Consider the following 16,319-nt stretch of genomic DNA (forward strand, 5'->3'; position numbering starts at 1 on the left):
AAAAAAAAGAATTGTGTTTTGTTTAATGGTTAAACCTCTGACAGAGTCACTTAAATGGCAAATCATACACAAGCGCTCATATACAGTAGCGCCGTGAAAGATTAGTAGCTATGTGCTGCGGGAAAGTATCTAAATAAATTAATCCAAGACTTTCAAAAGTGCTATATAAATACAATTGTTGCCTAATTGGTTCCAAAATTATTTATTACAAAATAATGCATCGTTAGTCTGTCTGTGCCAGCTAGCAATGCAGGCACAAGAATTTAAAAACGTGTGCCTTGGGGTTGGGAACTAATACAGTGCAGCTTAGCACGCTTTCATTGGCGGTTGTGCTACTAGAAAATGTCGACAGAGGGCGACATAAAATATTTGAATGGTGGCGGTCGGTCCTTGTTGGCGAATCCCGGAAGTTGGTGACGTCTCAGACAAAACAAAGATGGCAGGAATGGGAAGCAGTAACTACTGGGAAGGTAAGCGTTAATAATTTAACTCGACTGTCAAAAGAGTTTACACTGTCATTCTGTATTATTAACATGCTTTTGTTTGTTGGTCTGTGTTCATGTCAACGTGTCGTGCTTATGTGTCTCGTATCGCCCACAAGCTAGCTAACCAACCGCTAAGTAACTCACTTCATCGCATCAACAGATTTTTTTTGTTTGTTTGTTTGTTTGTTTTTTACCCTCGTTGTGACGCTCATAAAAGCTAATATTTCGGATGGGTTTTATACAACCAACCTTAGTCGATGTGATCAACTTGTCACGGTTGTCTGTGTTTTTACTGGCCCTTGCTAAGTAAGGATGACTTTGAAACGATTTGCTGTGCGTGTCATGTGTTTTAGATCTACGGAAACAGGCCAGGCAATTGGAGAATGAACTGGACCTGAAGTTGGTGTCCTTCAGTAAACTGTGTACCAGCTACAGCAGTTCAAGGGATGGACGGCGGGGAGACACGTAAGATGACAATGATGCTTCACAGTCTCCTGGCTTTGAGGGAAATTTTTATTAGACCATCGTCTGTCCCTCTGTTTACACTGCTGTAACGTGGCACCTGGTCATGGGTGCAAAAATAATTGCTGTCTTAGTTAAATATTTTACGCTGTTAGTTCCATACAACTGCAAATCCGATGTACAATTTTAGTTAAACCACTATGCACATCAGCGCACCTTTTATGGATTTGAATTAGCCTACTTGTGGAGAATTGTATACTGTATTTTTTCCACTCTTATTTCAACACGTTACAGGAGTGCTGTTTTTGCTAGTGTTTGACTACCGTTTACTACTAAACATATAATATCTCAAAAAGTGGTAATGTTATGTCACAAATTCAATTAGGCGAGATGTGCCTGCCTTGAGAGTTCCGCAGATTTGTTTTTTCTTCCTTTTGATTGTGACTCTTGTTTTGATCGCTTTCCCCAAAACTAAAACACAGAGAGCTCTTATTCGGTGTGATTTAAATTCATTCATCTGTGCACATAAACACCCTCACTAAATACAAATACCACACTGTTAGCAATATAATCAATGTCATAGTTGCGTCCCGTTGTAAGTATACTGTGACAGCATAATTTGATGGCAGTGCCTTTCATACATCTCAGTCCACATCCACAATACACTTTACTATAGAACGTGTGAGTGTATTCATCTGTGTGTTAACCTTTTTCTGCCACAAAATGGTTCATTACGTAACTACACTTAATTATTTTGGGAACAAATTAATGTTTTGCTATGACTCAAAACAACGTTTAAAAAACAAAAAACAAAAACAATAATATCAACTATTTTATAAATATTTTTTGGTACATGTGGTTTCTTCCTCCAGATCTGACACCACACCGTTGCTAAATAACTCCACTCAGGACAGGATGTTTGACACCATGTCAGTGGAGCTTGAACAGTTGCTGGCCAAAGTAAGTGCATTACCAATTGTCCTTCAAAATGATAATATTAGTAGTCATTAAAGGAAAGTGTGCTGTGCAGTATAACTTAATCTAGCTTGGAGTTGGAGAAAAAAAATTCCATGCATGTGCAAATTACATGCACTGTGCATATCATTTTTATTATTTTTAATTTCACAATTAATACTTTTGAATTAAAGGTATGGAGGCAGCTGCATTTAGATGTGTAGTGTTTAAAATTACAATATAATTAGGAGAAAGTGAAACAGTGAGTGACATAATTTCTGTTTTACTTTTTTGTTGTTCAGTCCAAAAATATTGCAATTTTGCATCATGCCTTCTTATGTCAAATTAACAAATGTTTATCTTAATCATTGTTATAATATCTTACCAACTAAGTGCATGTATTTTAATATGTATTGTTAGCAACTGCACATTAACATGAAATTTGATTTTCTGTTCTTTTGCTTATCTTATATACATTTTCGATTCCACTTTGTCTCTTTCAGCTGACAGCAGTAAATGACAAGATGGCAGAATACACCAATGCACCAGGCGCCGCTTCTTTGAATGCTGCACTCATGCACACCCTCCAGAGGCACAGAGACATCCTACAGGTTTGCCAACTCATTCACGTCATTCTAGCAAGTTGAAATGAACTGCTTTATCCAATCCATACTTACTTGCACATAAACCTGCATGCATAGTTTAATGATATCTTACACTGTCTCTTCATTTTCCTGTCCTAGGATTACACACACGAATTCCACAAAACTAAAGGAAACTTCTTAGCTATTCGGGAGCGGGAAGACCTATTAGGATCTGTCAGAAAGGACATTGAGTAAGTAAACTACTGTAATGTAGGCTTTTCTGGTCATGTGTTGTGGAGACATAATCTAAAATTATAGAATGTATAATATAATGTGATCCATTTAACTTTTGGTATTTAATCATTTCAATGAACCAGTGTTGATAATTCAAGCAGAGGAACCCAAATAATTCAATTGTTAACTCAAATAGCTGTTGCCACTTGCTTGCATTATTTATTTGCTTGTGGGATATCTGGCGTGGACCCGAAAGAAGAAGATTTATATGAAGAAAGTGTCCTGTCCTCTGATTGGCTGAGCTGTTAGTGAGTGTATTGAAATGCTCCATCAAACAATGACTCTTGTCATTTGCTTTGTAATGGCTTATTGATCTTGCAGCCACAAGCATACGGTGAGCACTGCACAATTCCTATCGACTGTCCCCAGCCATTCAGTATGCAGACTTCCTGTTCCTATCGCATACCTGCTTAAGCCTAATGCAAAGTAATTCCAAGTTCTTCTGTGATTTCCAAAACAAGTAATTGCACTTTTTTTAGCACTTTAATGCTAGGCTGTATTCATTATTATTGATGGTCAGTGCACATAAGAAATTGAATTAAAAGGATGATGTATCACCGCATATACAGTACACGTTTAGGTTATCCGCTGCGCCAACTTAAGGGGCAGCGCAGATCAATCTTAGGTAGACAAACTAGCCTGTGTTGTTGACGAGCGATTAATGACTAATATTGTGGGTGGCTACTAACGAGTGGTCCATATATACTCGATGGTAGAAGCAATTATTGCAAAACTCATAAAATGTCTTCTCACTTGGCACACAGTCAGAGATCTTAATACAAAAGCAGAAGAGATGTATGAAAAATGCTGCCATTTCGTAACCTTGCTTACTTTTAAATATGACTGATGTGTTAGTTTAGCGTTGTTTAATATTGTGGCTGCATTTTTCCATAACTACGCTGCATCCTACAGAAGACTGTTGCAAACATTTAGCTCTTTTCACGTAAATAAAGTAACGAACATAGTGGAATGATTTGAATGCCTCCTCATTTAATACAAAATGTAGTTCCAAGGATCAAAATAATGAGGAACTATTTATTTGAGGAGCAATTTTGCTCATCAATGGCTTCATTTGAGGAGCAGTTTTTATGCAGGTTAATCTCAGGGACCAGAAGCAATGATTCTATATTTACAGGCATTCTATACTATTCAAGCATCCTACTGAAAGTTCTATTGCGTAATCAAATATTTGTATGCATTTTTTTTGGTTGTTTAAATAGCAATTATTACTACAAAAGAGAAACGTTTCACTTAATAACAAACAACTAATTTATTTTCTTTTTGAAAATATAATCAGCAATACAGTATCTACTTCTTATATTCACATTGTGCTTAGCAGCAAACTATTTCCTTGACTAAATATACATATTAGGGATGCTCCGATCCGATAGGCCGGGTATCGGCCCAGATATTGGGGAAACAATGGGTGTGATATCTGTCAAATTGGTCCCGATCCACAGAGGCTTACCTCCAGCGCGCACACTTTCATGTCTCAAATGATGAGGTGAAACGGAGAATAGTGAGGTAAATATTTCCCATTTGCTACGTTGCTACAATTTGTCAAAATTGCACTGGGGGAAGCAACAGTAAATTATCAGCAAAGAAATGTGAAGAATATAAGTTTTATATAAGTGTCATTGTTTTTTGTCTGTATGTGCTCTATGATTGGCTGGCAACCGGTTCAGGGTGTACATCATGTCTAACCCAAATTCTGCTGGAATAGGCTCTTGCTCCCTTGTGGCCCTATTAAGGATAAGCAATAGAGAAAATGGATGGATGCTTTACTTGCAGTTACCATTTGGACAGACAGGGGACAGGAGAGATCCTCAGATACCGTTTACCCAAGATTTATGTGTAACTGTGCTCATATGGATTATAGCCACAGTCACGTTTATGCGAACAACACGACAGTTCAGCAAACATTTCCTATACTGGACAATGTGAGCGGATTTTTTTTGCACGTGTGTGCACACAAACATATTGTGCATGTCACTATTTCATTCAGAAGAGCAAAATGAAGCAGAGCTGAACTCGGACGACCGCTCCTGCTTTTAATGTCAGCCACAAAAATAAAATAAAATAAAAAAGGACATCTTCGTGCCCTTTTAAAAAGCTTTGCTTCATCCCTGCTGGGAATGAAATGAGTACATTTGCTATGCAGTGTCCACTTGCACCCCTCGCTCGCACTGCCTCCTGCTCTTTATCTTGTTCTTTCTCCACGTGAGGGTGGGGCTGCGTTAAATAACCAGAAACCAATGAGAGCACAGTAGCGAGCAGCTGTTAACAGCTGCAGATAAATGAGTTGCACCACAGAAATGGGTGTGTGATGTTCACTTTGCGATTGGTGTAATAAACCATCCGCTCACATTCACTAAGGGAAAACTGATCCCTCTTTATCGTTTTATTATGGTAGTCCTATTAAGTATTTGCATGGAATTAAGTTTTTGTTGTTGTGACAAATAGCTTGCACTTTGTGTACTGTTGCAGCTATTTTCTGTCTGTATGACTGTCCTGAATTTTTGCAGTGTTACTTCTTTGGAACCACTTATTTGTCTTTTGAAGTCATGGCTAATGCAAGTGGACATTTCCTCTCACTGTTGCTTCGCATTAAAGCCTGTCTACCAGTAAACCACAGGAAGGCTTTTAATGTAAAAGAGATGAAAAGAAATGCTGTGTGTGGTATTGGCGCCTGCAATTACAAAGATACCAGTTGACACAAAAGTTATGCCAAAATGGGATTTCACAATGATTATGCAAAATTGTTGTAGCTGTCATGTGTGTAAAATGTTGCCATTCCACCGTTTAAGTTAACAATTCACCTCAGGGTTCACCTTTAAAGTCAGACCTTCAATAAGCTTTTCGACCCCACCCTGGAGCAATACACGAGCCACTTTCCTTAATTATTCAAAGCATCACCGTGTGGCAAGAGGAAATGGCTCTCAGTAGTGGCACAGCAACCTAATATACCTTTGATAGTCAGATGGTCGGGGATTTAAACATCTGCTGCATGCCTTTCACTTAGAGGGCACGCTTGTACTATGTCAATACCTACAAGAAAGCCAGTCTTTTAAGACAACAGTTATGTTCTTTGTTGTCTATACCTTAACCACTGTGTTTTGCTTTTTTCTCCACTCCTTTTCAGAATGTATAAAAGTGGTTCTGGGGTTAACAACAGAAGAACAGAGCTGTTTTTGAAAGAGCATGAGCATCTGAGGAAGTAAGTACCGACCATTTCTGACCTTTCAATTCTCTTTTGTAATATGAGTTGATCAGGTGTGTTTTTCCCGCATCTCAAGCATTGCTCAGGTGGACCAAAAGGTAATGGTGGGCGACTTACCAACCTAATCCACCTCTTAATACCGTCAATATCAAGTTGCAGTTATAGAAACCATCAATATAATACAAAAAAGCAGTATAATAGCGCACAATTTTGCCACGTAGATCATATAGAACAGTGCAGAATCAATATTCATTAAATACCAGCAAAAATTGAAATACATCACTCTCACCAAAAGTGCTCACTAAATAAATGGATTGGTGTGTTCAGTCCATTACAAGTGTATGTTGCTAGTAATTTAAAGCAGTGGTTCTTCACCTTGTGGGAGGTACTGAACCCCACCAGTTTACTCTGCACAGTCACCGAACCCTTCTTATCATATGAAAGTAAGCAAGCATTGTGTTTTTGCATTCCCTATCTTCATGCAGCTTAAGAAATTATTCCTTTTAGTTTTGCTAGATATATAGTTGTGCTGGACTAGAATTGCTCAACTTAACATTGCAAATATTGAAGTTAGGGTGCTGACTCCTATCACTCAACTCAACACTATTTGTAAAACAACCACCGCTGTTTTCTTAAAATGAAACCCTGAGGCAGTAGATCAGATGAAAACAGCAGAGGCCCCAAAACGTAACCCTGTGGAACACCATACATTTCGTTATACATGTGAATTCATATTGAATACTGTATATTTGTCCAACCACTTTTTTTTTTTTTTTGCTCAACATGTTTAGTATGAAGGAATTCTGAGAATAAAGATATCACACGACATACCATCACAATAGCCCCAAGTCGACTACTGAGCGCATCAAATTCCCTGCAGCTCAGATAGCCAAGTGGGGCATATCATCATCACGATCCATTTGAGTCAGGTGTGTGTCTTGACCTTCGCCGAACCCCTCAGACTGACTCAGATGGAACCCAGGTTAATAACCACTGAATTAGAGGATGGAAGAATGCTGTCTTTATTGTGGGCCAGCTCGCTTAGGAAAATCTGAAATCTGGTTGGTTAAAGAAACCTCCCCATTGTTGATATAACTCTACTGATTCTGAAGGACCTTCAAATATTAGATTGACTACATGTGGTTGCCCCCCCCCCAAAAAAAAGTCCATTATCTGCATATGCACTGGAAGCAGTGCATCTTAGAGAACATTATCAAATAATTATAATAGGCATATTGGGAAGACATTTGTATAATTTCATAGAACAAATATTGTAATTTGTAAATGTAGGTTAGTGCTCTGACTGGTAGTGTTTAGAGAGGTCATGTTGCACCTCATGGCTCACCACTGTAAAAATATGAGAGATCCGTACGTGAAGACAATAAAATTAGTCAATAAGGTGCGCACACAAAAATGAGAGCCAAATGAGCAAACAGAAATGACCAACATGCTTGACCATCTTGACTATGTGTATTTGTAGTGATCAATGTAGTAGTATACAGACCATACTTGTTTTGTTTTGTATTTTTTTGGTGTGTTTTTTTTAATGTAAATTTTCAAATGTGCTTGAATGAGAGATTTAATTGAAAGTGGGTGGTGTTCTATTTGTACCAACCACCACCAAGGGGATGCCTCTCAACTGCACACCCATTAAACTCATGGTGCCCTCATAAATAGGAAGAAGAGATTCAGGAAATATTAGTGAAGTAGGATGTGTTGTGGTAGACTTCTCTCCTGTGAGTGCTTTTGTGGTAGAAATATATTGCCAGTCAACATAATACTCCTTCAACATTTGGTTTTGTATTGCTGGAAATTATAAATATATGCAGTCCCCTTCAATATACTCACTGTAATATTAAATAGTGCCAGTTAGAGCCTGACTTGTATGGATTTTTTTTTTTTTTAAGGCCGATTCTGATAACTGGCAAAATAAAATTCTGCTAACCAATTAATTGGGCAATTATATATATTATATATAATGCTTACAACAATAAAGTTGAAAAGCAATAACGTTTGACTGTTTTCCAATATTTTTTTTTAATATTGGTTTAACAACAACAAACAGAAAAATTGACAAAAGTCGATAGAGTTTTGCCAATTTTTTCAGTCCGGGCAATCGTTGATTGTCATTAGCGTTCGGGATGTCACGATAAGGGCAATATCGTGATATTGCGATATTAAAACTGCCACAATATCGTCACCGTCGTGTTCACAATATTTAAAAGGAACACATTTGTTAAAAAAAAATGTCGTTGATTTCCATTTGTGCAGTTCTACCACCCTCTAGTGGCTAGTTTATTAGCGCAATTTTATTTTCATTCGGGATGTTTTTGCCTACTCTGTTTAAAATCTATGCTAATTGTCAGATGAAGGGGAACCTAATTTGCTTGTGAAGCGATCAATGTGTTCTTGCATTAGCAAGTGCCTCAATATTATTAGAGATTGTAGGTGTTTATATGCATTGCTGTTATGTACAAAAGCACAATATTGTGCTTTTTATTTAGTATGAGCTCTTTTTTTTTTTTCTTTTTTTTTTTACAGTATTGTGATCTTCTTTTAAATATCGCCAAGGCCCCCACAATATCGTGACAATTATCGTATTGTGACCTTCATATCGTGATATTGTATCGTGATGTTTTGATATCGTTACATCCCGAATTAGTGTTGTAATGTGTTGTAATGTTTTATTTTTATTTTTTTTTATTTTATTTTTTATTTTTTGCCTTAAAGAGAGAAATAAAGGAGGTAAAAAAAATTGGCCTTTTTTTCCCTGAAATAATATTGGCCAATTAAATTAGTGGGCCAATTAGTTTAGATGCCAGTCACAATTTTGACACCGTCACTGCATTAGAGTCACTTTGTAGTGCAAAGTAGTTGTATAGTAACAGTCTATAATGTATTGCTGAATCGTCATAGACAGACAAAGATAGGATGATTTTTTTTTTTTTTTTTTCCCTGTCCAGTAAATCTCATCAGGATTCTGACAAATGAACATTTTCCCACTGACCATATTACAGGGCTTCCCCTGACCATAGATGGGAGCGGAAATAGGAAAGTGAAGCTGTATATTAAGTTACACTTGATTGATTGACGCTTGCTTCCATTAGAGCTATTGCATAGCAATAATGACTGAAGAGAAATGTTTTAAATGTGTTAGTAGCCTGAGTCTCACTTATATTGCGCAGATGTGCACAATCAATTACAACAGAAATGCTTCACTGAGTATTTGTTTAACTTGCTTGGTTATCTTGTAGCACATTTTTGTGATGCAAGTTGTGTAATGTAGTTCGTGAGATGACACTAACTAATTTAGTTAAATGAGAGCAGTGATGTTGAATACTTATTAAATTTGCTGTAAGTGCTGTCGATCTTTGTGCCGTAATCTGTGCTTCTTATCTGTGGCTCACATTCGTTGCATCAGTTTTTCCATCTCTTCGCCATAAAGGTGAGTGTTCATGAATAAACCAGAGAGGAGGAGGTGCAGCTCCTTCAAAGGAACAGCTAATGGTCGTGGTCACACCGATAAGGACTTGCTGACAAAATAATACTTTCGTCATTCAACATTTGTTTTTGTTTTTTTTGTTTTTTCGGACATACTGTACATTTCTGGACAATCACTCATGGCCGCTGGTGTTTTCTTTTTAAAGGTTCCTCTAAATACAGGTTTTTGTTCAATGTTGTTCAACTACCATTCGGTTTCTGAATTGCAGTCAGTAGCCATCCATAGTGTTTCCCTCAACTCCATTTCTCTTTTGACGATTGGCTTGTTTTTAGCATCTCAAAGTCTCGTGAATTAGTTGCATACAGTAAATGTTTATTTTTTTTATTTATTTTTTTTATTTTTTTTATATATATATATATATATTATATATATATATATATATATATATATAGCTTTGAATCTAGACTTCAACACTAATTAAAGCTAGTCATCACTGATCACTTTTGCTGATGCAGTCTCAGGTCTGCAGAGAATGCATGATTTGCTGACTGCTTTCCTTTTCTAAAGTAATTGTTTCCCTTCGGCAGACAGACATTATTTATTGCCTCTTGAGTTCTCAGCCCAAGGTTTCTGGAAAGATTTAGTCAACAAATATCTTGTCATTTATGTTATGCGGTATGTTACCAAGCTTTGAGTAGACCGAGAGCTTACATAAAAAATTAGTCTTCGACAATGTCATCACTTTTAATTCTTTGACCGCCAAAAACGTTTAAAAACCATTAGTAAAATCACAATGTATGCCACCACAAACGTTAAATAACGTCAACTACATTTTTTCTTTTTTTTTCTTTTTTAAATCAATCAATGTAAGTGCAACGTCTAACCCCGGGTTTTCACCGGATTCGGTTGCGGTGCGGTTGCGGTGCGGTTGCGGTGCGGTCCGGCGACGCAAGCAATTAGATTCCATTCATTCGAATGGTGCAGTTTACACCGCTTGCGGGTGCGTTGCGTGTCGACTGCGGAAGGCCTGCGGCGTGCCGCAAGCCTTCCGCAAGGATAGACCTATTTTCTATTTTTGCCGGACGCCGCAGCGGTAGGCCTCCGGCAAATGGCAAGCTAGCACAAAACACATCGAGCGGGACAGGAAGACCGAGGCAGTTTCAAAATAAATTTCCGGTTACCTTTCAGAATAAAACACTCGCCAGCTCCTATTTCGCAAGTTTTTCAGCAAAACGTGACGTGGGCGTCGCCGGGCCATGTGCTCATTCACGGTTTAGACACCAGCGAACATGGACGAGGAGAGGTTTATATTGGAGGTGGAAAACCACAAAATAATATATGACACGGCACATCCTTTTTATAAGGACTGTAATGTATTGTGAGTTTGATGTTCGCGATTGCTTGTTGTGCCCGTCTCGCTTGCCGTACTGAGCGGCAGCCGGACGCGGAAGACAGAAATAAAGAGTGGACCCGCACTGACCCGTCTCTCGTTATTAATATACTTTACAAGGACAACCAAAAAAAGGATGCTGCATGGAATCTCATAGCAGAAGAAGAAGAAAAGGTTAAATCAAAAGAAGTCCACCTCTCTTTCTGCTTCTCTGTTGAGCACAGACTTTCTGTATGTTTGTCGCTGTGAAATGCCACATGATCGATCGCGCGCGCGGTCCTGCGAGACACGTTGGGAAGTGGGCGGCGACGGAGCTGCCGGACCGCAGCTGTGCGGAGCCGGTGTGGATTGACAAAAAAATTGACCCGTCCGGAGCACGCAGTCAAGACGCACCGCACCGCAACCGCACCGCAACCGCATCCGGTGAAAACCTGGGGTAAGTGCAGCGCTGCCTGGTCAATGGGCTGTGGAATCAAAAACACCCACTAACTATGACCAGCAGATGGCAGCATTGTATCACTTTTCAATGGGCTACCAGTGTATGGAATTACAGAAGAAGCAGAAATCCAACGTTTTCAAGGATGACGTGAATGAGAAAAGCCTTTGTCACATTAAACCTAATTCACAGAGCGTCACAAAACAGAAAATATGAGTGTCAAAGTCACTGTTGTGGAAATAATGTATCTTTTCACAAAAAGCTTGTTTTCTCCTAATCTTTTACATTTTTGCAATTTCACTCAAATTACTTATTTTCAAATGGTGATTAGTAAAGAATGGAATAAGGTAGAAAAATGCTCTCTTTTTTTTCCGAATGGAATGCAGTCTTTCATGTGATACGTTGTATATGTAGTAAAAGAACACAATATTCTGTTTGCCTTGAAGGATGAGTTAAATGCTTGAAATCGGCTGGCACTGCGGGGGTTGTTTTATGGAAAACGTGAGGCAGTAAAAGAGTTAAAATTGCACAAAGTCACCTATACAAGACAACATTTTCTTAAGCGAAGGCATCCATTTTATATCCCCCCCCCAAAAAAAAAAATCATGTCAAACCACTAAACAAATGTCACAAAAAGTATATACACTGAAATAATACTTATGTGAAATTGTACACAAAATAAAAATACTCACTGAAGCCATGACTTACGGAACTCAATTGCTGGCAATAGTTTTAAACCTTTTGACATCTAATGGAAGGGCATTTAATTCATATGTGGACATCATCTGTCATTCAGGGTGCGATCACCTTGATCTGGTTGGTCACTGCACCTCTTGGTCCCAATGCAAGCAGAGTGTAATAACAAAAGAGAAACAAATCTAGTACAGTTGCAACAAAATACCAGTAATGTAACTACAGTTATTCTCTCATGATCAGAATCTGAGGTTTGAAATCAAACACATCCATTCTCATTTCACAATAACTTTAAAGGTTTGTTGTTGTGGATATGCTCAGATGGAAACAGGCCTTTAACATATACTTGCCCTCAAAATTGCGTTAGTTTTGTAACAAAAACAACACAATTAAGCATGAATTTGAAGAGTTATTGAAAGTTACTCATCAACTACGGAATACAGCCTCTTTGGTTTCGGTTGGTTTGCTTTACTTAGATGGAACATGGTCCAAATTGACTCAGATTATGGTGTGAACTGCAGAAAATTTAGCAACCCAAGACACAAAACTTGTGTATTTGTATTGTTTCACTAACCATTAACTGTGTCTCGAGAGGGGTTTTCTCTTTGGCTCTGAATTAATGCAATATAAATGTTCATTACTCCTGGTTGTTTGTACTAGATAAACTGTATAACTCTGTCACAGAATTTCATGTTGATAACCGACAAATCCATGTCTTTCCTTCCATGTGCAGTTCTGATCGTCTGATGGATGACACAATAAGGTAAGAGGCCTTGTCTTGATTTTCATCCACCGTGATGATACATTACTGCTGCCGGCGCATCAAGGAGTCAACCTTGACTAAAATGTCACATATGGACAAAAATTGAAAAAGAAAAACAAAATGCTTACTGATTTAATTGAAGCTAACAGGACCAAGGTCCATATGGACAAACCATACATTTTCTGGGAAGTACCCCGACAAAACATCAACTCTGAAACTCACAAGTTATTGGTGCTCCAACAGGATAAATAAGCATTAAGAGATTCTACCAAACAAATGAACAATTCCACAATTCCAGAGCTATTTGTGAATTTGATAGGCTTTTAAAAAGCCCAAAGAAGGACTGGAACCAGTTTTACTACTTGGAATCTATTCAAATTCACCTCAAGTTGCTCATTGTGTAGATGAGCTTGAAAGTCATGATCCACATTCTAAATGCTGTCCACTAAATAATGTCCACCCTGGTAATGAATTGCGCTTTAATTTGACCTTGATGCAATAAACAATGACTGTCATGTTGTTTTTCTTGAGGCATCATAAATTCCTCCCCAGTCCCTGCTTCTTAAAAAAAAAAAAAAAAAAAAAAAAAGGCCAGCCCAAATTGCAAGTATATTGGTTCCGGTCAACGATGGCTCCTTTGGGGCTGACTGCTGTAGCAGCCTTGATTAGTGGCCTTTGTCACTGAAAGCACAACACCCACTCGCTCGCGTGCGTGCACATAAATCTTTAGCAGTTTTTAATGTTGCTTATTCTTAATCAGTGCACAGGAGTGGTTTTTCTTGCTACATCAGAATAATTTAATGGTAGCAATATAACAATATTCACGATATAAGTGGAAATGCCTCAATAGTGTTGTTGGCTAGAAACAACATATTGGTCTATTTTTATTCTTTGGCATCCAACTGTTTGCAAATGTTGAGTGACTGCAGAGAAAGTGTGAAAAGAAGCTTCAGCTCTAATTTCCATGCGGTCATTCATATTGAAAGAAAGACTGTGGGAAGTTGCTGCAGTCAGCAAGTGTTTGTACCTGACTGAGGAGAATACGATCTCCTCCTTCACATTGCTTGGGGGACTTTACTGTCCCCTCAGCAGCTTCCACCCCCAGGGAGACGCACGGCCTCACACGACGCGGCTGGTACATGCAACGCTTCTTGAACGTTGCCTGCCAAATGAGTAAACTGCAGTCGATAGTAAAGTCATTTCCTTCACTTTTGTTTTTCAATGCCTAGAGAAGCTGCTGTTCATCCCTCCTAACATTCACAAGGCTTTGTAACAGCTTGAGGTGCCTAATATTGGAAAGATTATATGTTGGCAGGTTGCCCATTCATTTTGTGCTGATTCACTTTCATATTCTCCATATCATTTGCCCTTGTCTTTGTAGCATTGCCATGGCAACCAAGGAGAATATGACATCCCAAAGGGGCATGTTGAAATCCATACAGAGCCGAGTCAACACGCTGGCCAGTATCCTTTTTTACCTCCGCCAAGCTTGAAAGGCAGACATATTGTTTTCCCTCTTGTTGGTTGATTTCTGCATTATTATAGGCAGATGCCTGGTTTTAGTTCAGTTCTCTGTTTTAATATGAAAACTGATTATTTTCTCTCATCGCCCTTTGTTCTCAATGGAAACTTATTTCATGGTAGAACAACTTAATCGTCTTTCATGAGTCATACTTTTATACGTGTCGCAATGTGAATATAATTGCTTTAAAAGACCATAATCTTTTAGGTCATGTGTGGGTCATTCTTTTGTCAATAATGGGATTCAAACCTTCAACCCTTTGCCACCTCCGCCTGTTCTCAAAATACTCTTGCTCCTCTGCACGATTTTACGTTTGTGTTGCAGGAATTGCTGCATCGTACTAAAGTATAGCATCAGTCAAATCAAAATGCCCCACAAATATTTGCATTCTTATTTGCATTGTACTCATCGCCTTGTTAATTAATGTTTGTGGATCGAAAAAGATGCCGTGCTTTCCTTATTTTGTTTTCCATCGCATCCTTCGGTGTTGTCCTTAATCCTTTGCTCTCCAAGACCGTTTCCCAGCCATCAACAATCTCATCCAGCGAATCAACCTCCGGAAGCGACGGGACTCGCTCGTCTTGGGCTCTGTGATCGGCGTCTGCACCATCCTCCTCTTGCTCTACGCTTTTCACTGAATATTTCAAAGGAGCGAATAGATCGGCTCTTTTTTTTGGTGTATGACTCCCAGGAAAACGGCTCAGTGATTGATGAGGACACTGGAGACTCCTGAGCAGGAGGATGTAAGGCAGGGGTGGCAAACTGCAGTCCTCGAGGGCCGGAGTCCTGCAGGTTTTATAGATTTCCCTATTCGAAGTGCAGCTGATGTCAATTAACAGGCTCGTTATCAGGCTTCTGCAGAGTTTACTGATGAGCAGATCATGAATCAGCTGTGTTGAAGAAGGGGAATATCCAAAACCTGCAGGACTGCGGCCCTCGAGGACCGGATCTCGCCACCCCTGATGTAAGGTCTGTCCAACAAGATCTACTGAACTCACTTCTAGCTGTGGGACAGACGGACAACATATTGGTGGGTGGATTTCTTCCAGCAACAAGACACAGGATACAAAAGTACGAATAATAATTAAAAACTTACATCATAATAACTCCCTTGAGGAGACATTATGCTGAGAAATTGATGAAATGTTGAAATATGTGATCAAGTTTTTTTTTTTTTTTTTTTTTCACATTGGGAAGATTTTTATTTGAATGGCTCTTTTTAATTGATGTGCAAGTTTGAAATGGGCGTTAATGTGAGTTAATAAATTATTCATATCCATTTATTGTGACCATTAAGTTGGGCTCAAACCTAAATGTGTCTTCTTTTTTTTTTTTCCCCCCAAAATATGTGATTTAAAACGTCGAACCACCACGAACTTGGGCAATTTGGAATTTAAGACTTTGCACCTCAGTTCATCTGGCAGCAAATAATGAACTTTAACACGTACTGTATTCAAAAAGAAGGAATACCTTCAACATGGATTGTTGTAGAGAAGAAATTATGATGAATGTCACCATTTGTGTCATCACAAATTGTTACCAAAATTACCTTGAAGTAGCTGATTTTCGTTTTACACCTGTGAGGCCCACCTGTGCAGCGAGTCACCTTTACATTGCTCCTTTCATTGAGGTTCAATGTGTTGTTTTTTGTCTTTATACACAAAATTAAACTACTTGTACACTTGTGTGACCGTTAGAGAGTCACAAAGATATTTTACAAAAAGGCTACAAAGTTACGTTTTGTGATGCTGACCTGTTAGTGGATAATAAAATAAATGTGCCTACAATATAGAAAACGCTAATGATATGTGACTTGTGGGACCTCAAAGAAGTTATAGCATAAAAGTAACTGCATATTATTCCAATCAAAGTGCTATTGACAAGTAGGTATACTGTAGTATGTTACGGAAAGTACAAAACATTTTTGATTAAGGATGATGTTTGAAACAAGTTTATACTTTATTTTGCATGTTTTCATCACTACAACTTGATCTCCTTTATGTTATTGACACATTGCAATCAGCCACTACAAATTTGCTATAAGCACCTAATCATTTTCATTGCATAAGAGTGG

General features: G+C 38.4%; 1 protein-coding gene across 1 annotated transcript; it reads left to right on the forward strand.

Moving 5' to 3' along the window:
• The first annotated feature begins 327 nt into the window (after window positions 1-327).
• gosr1 (golgi SNAP receptor complex member 1) lies at window positions 328-15,559 on the forward strand. Its single transcript, XM_077541228.1, has 9 exons — window positions 328-470; window positions 839-950; window positions 1,820-1,907; window positions 2,405-2,512; window positions 2,645-2,736; window positions 5,922-5,996; window positions 12,694-12,723; window positions 14,105-14,187; window positions 14,759-15,559. The coding sequence occupies exons 1-9, from the start codon at window positions 374-376 to the stop codon at window positions 14,881-14,883; spliced, it is 810 nt and encodes a 269-aa protein (XP_077397354.1). The 5' UTR covers window positions 328-373; the 3' UTR covers window positions 14,884-15,559.
• The last annotated feature ends 760 nt before the right edge of the window (window positions 15,560-16,319 follow it).

The sequence above is a fragment of the Festucalex cinctus genome, chromosome 13 (genome assembly GCF_051991245.1).
Source record: "Festucalex cinctus isolate MCC-2025b chromosome 13, RoL_Fcin_1.0, whole genome shotgun sequence".
NCBI classification, from domain to species: Eukaryota; Metazoa; Chordata; class Actinopteri; order Syngnathiformes; family Syngnathidae; genus Festucalex; species Festucalex cinctus.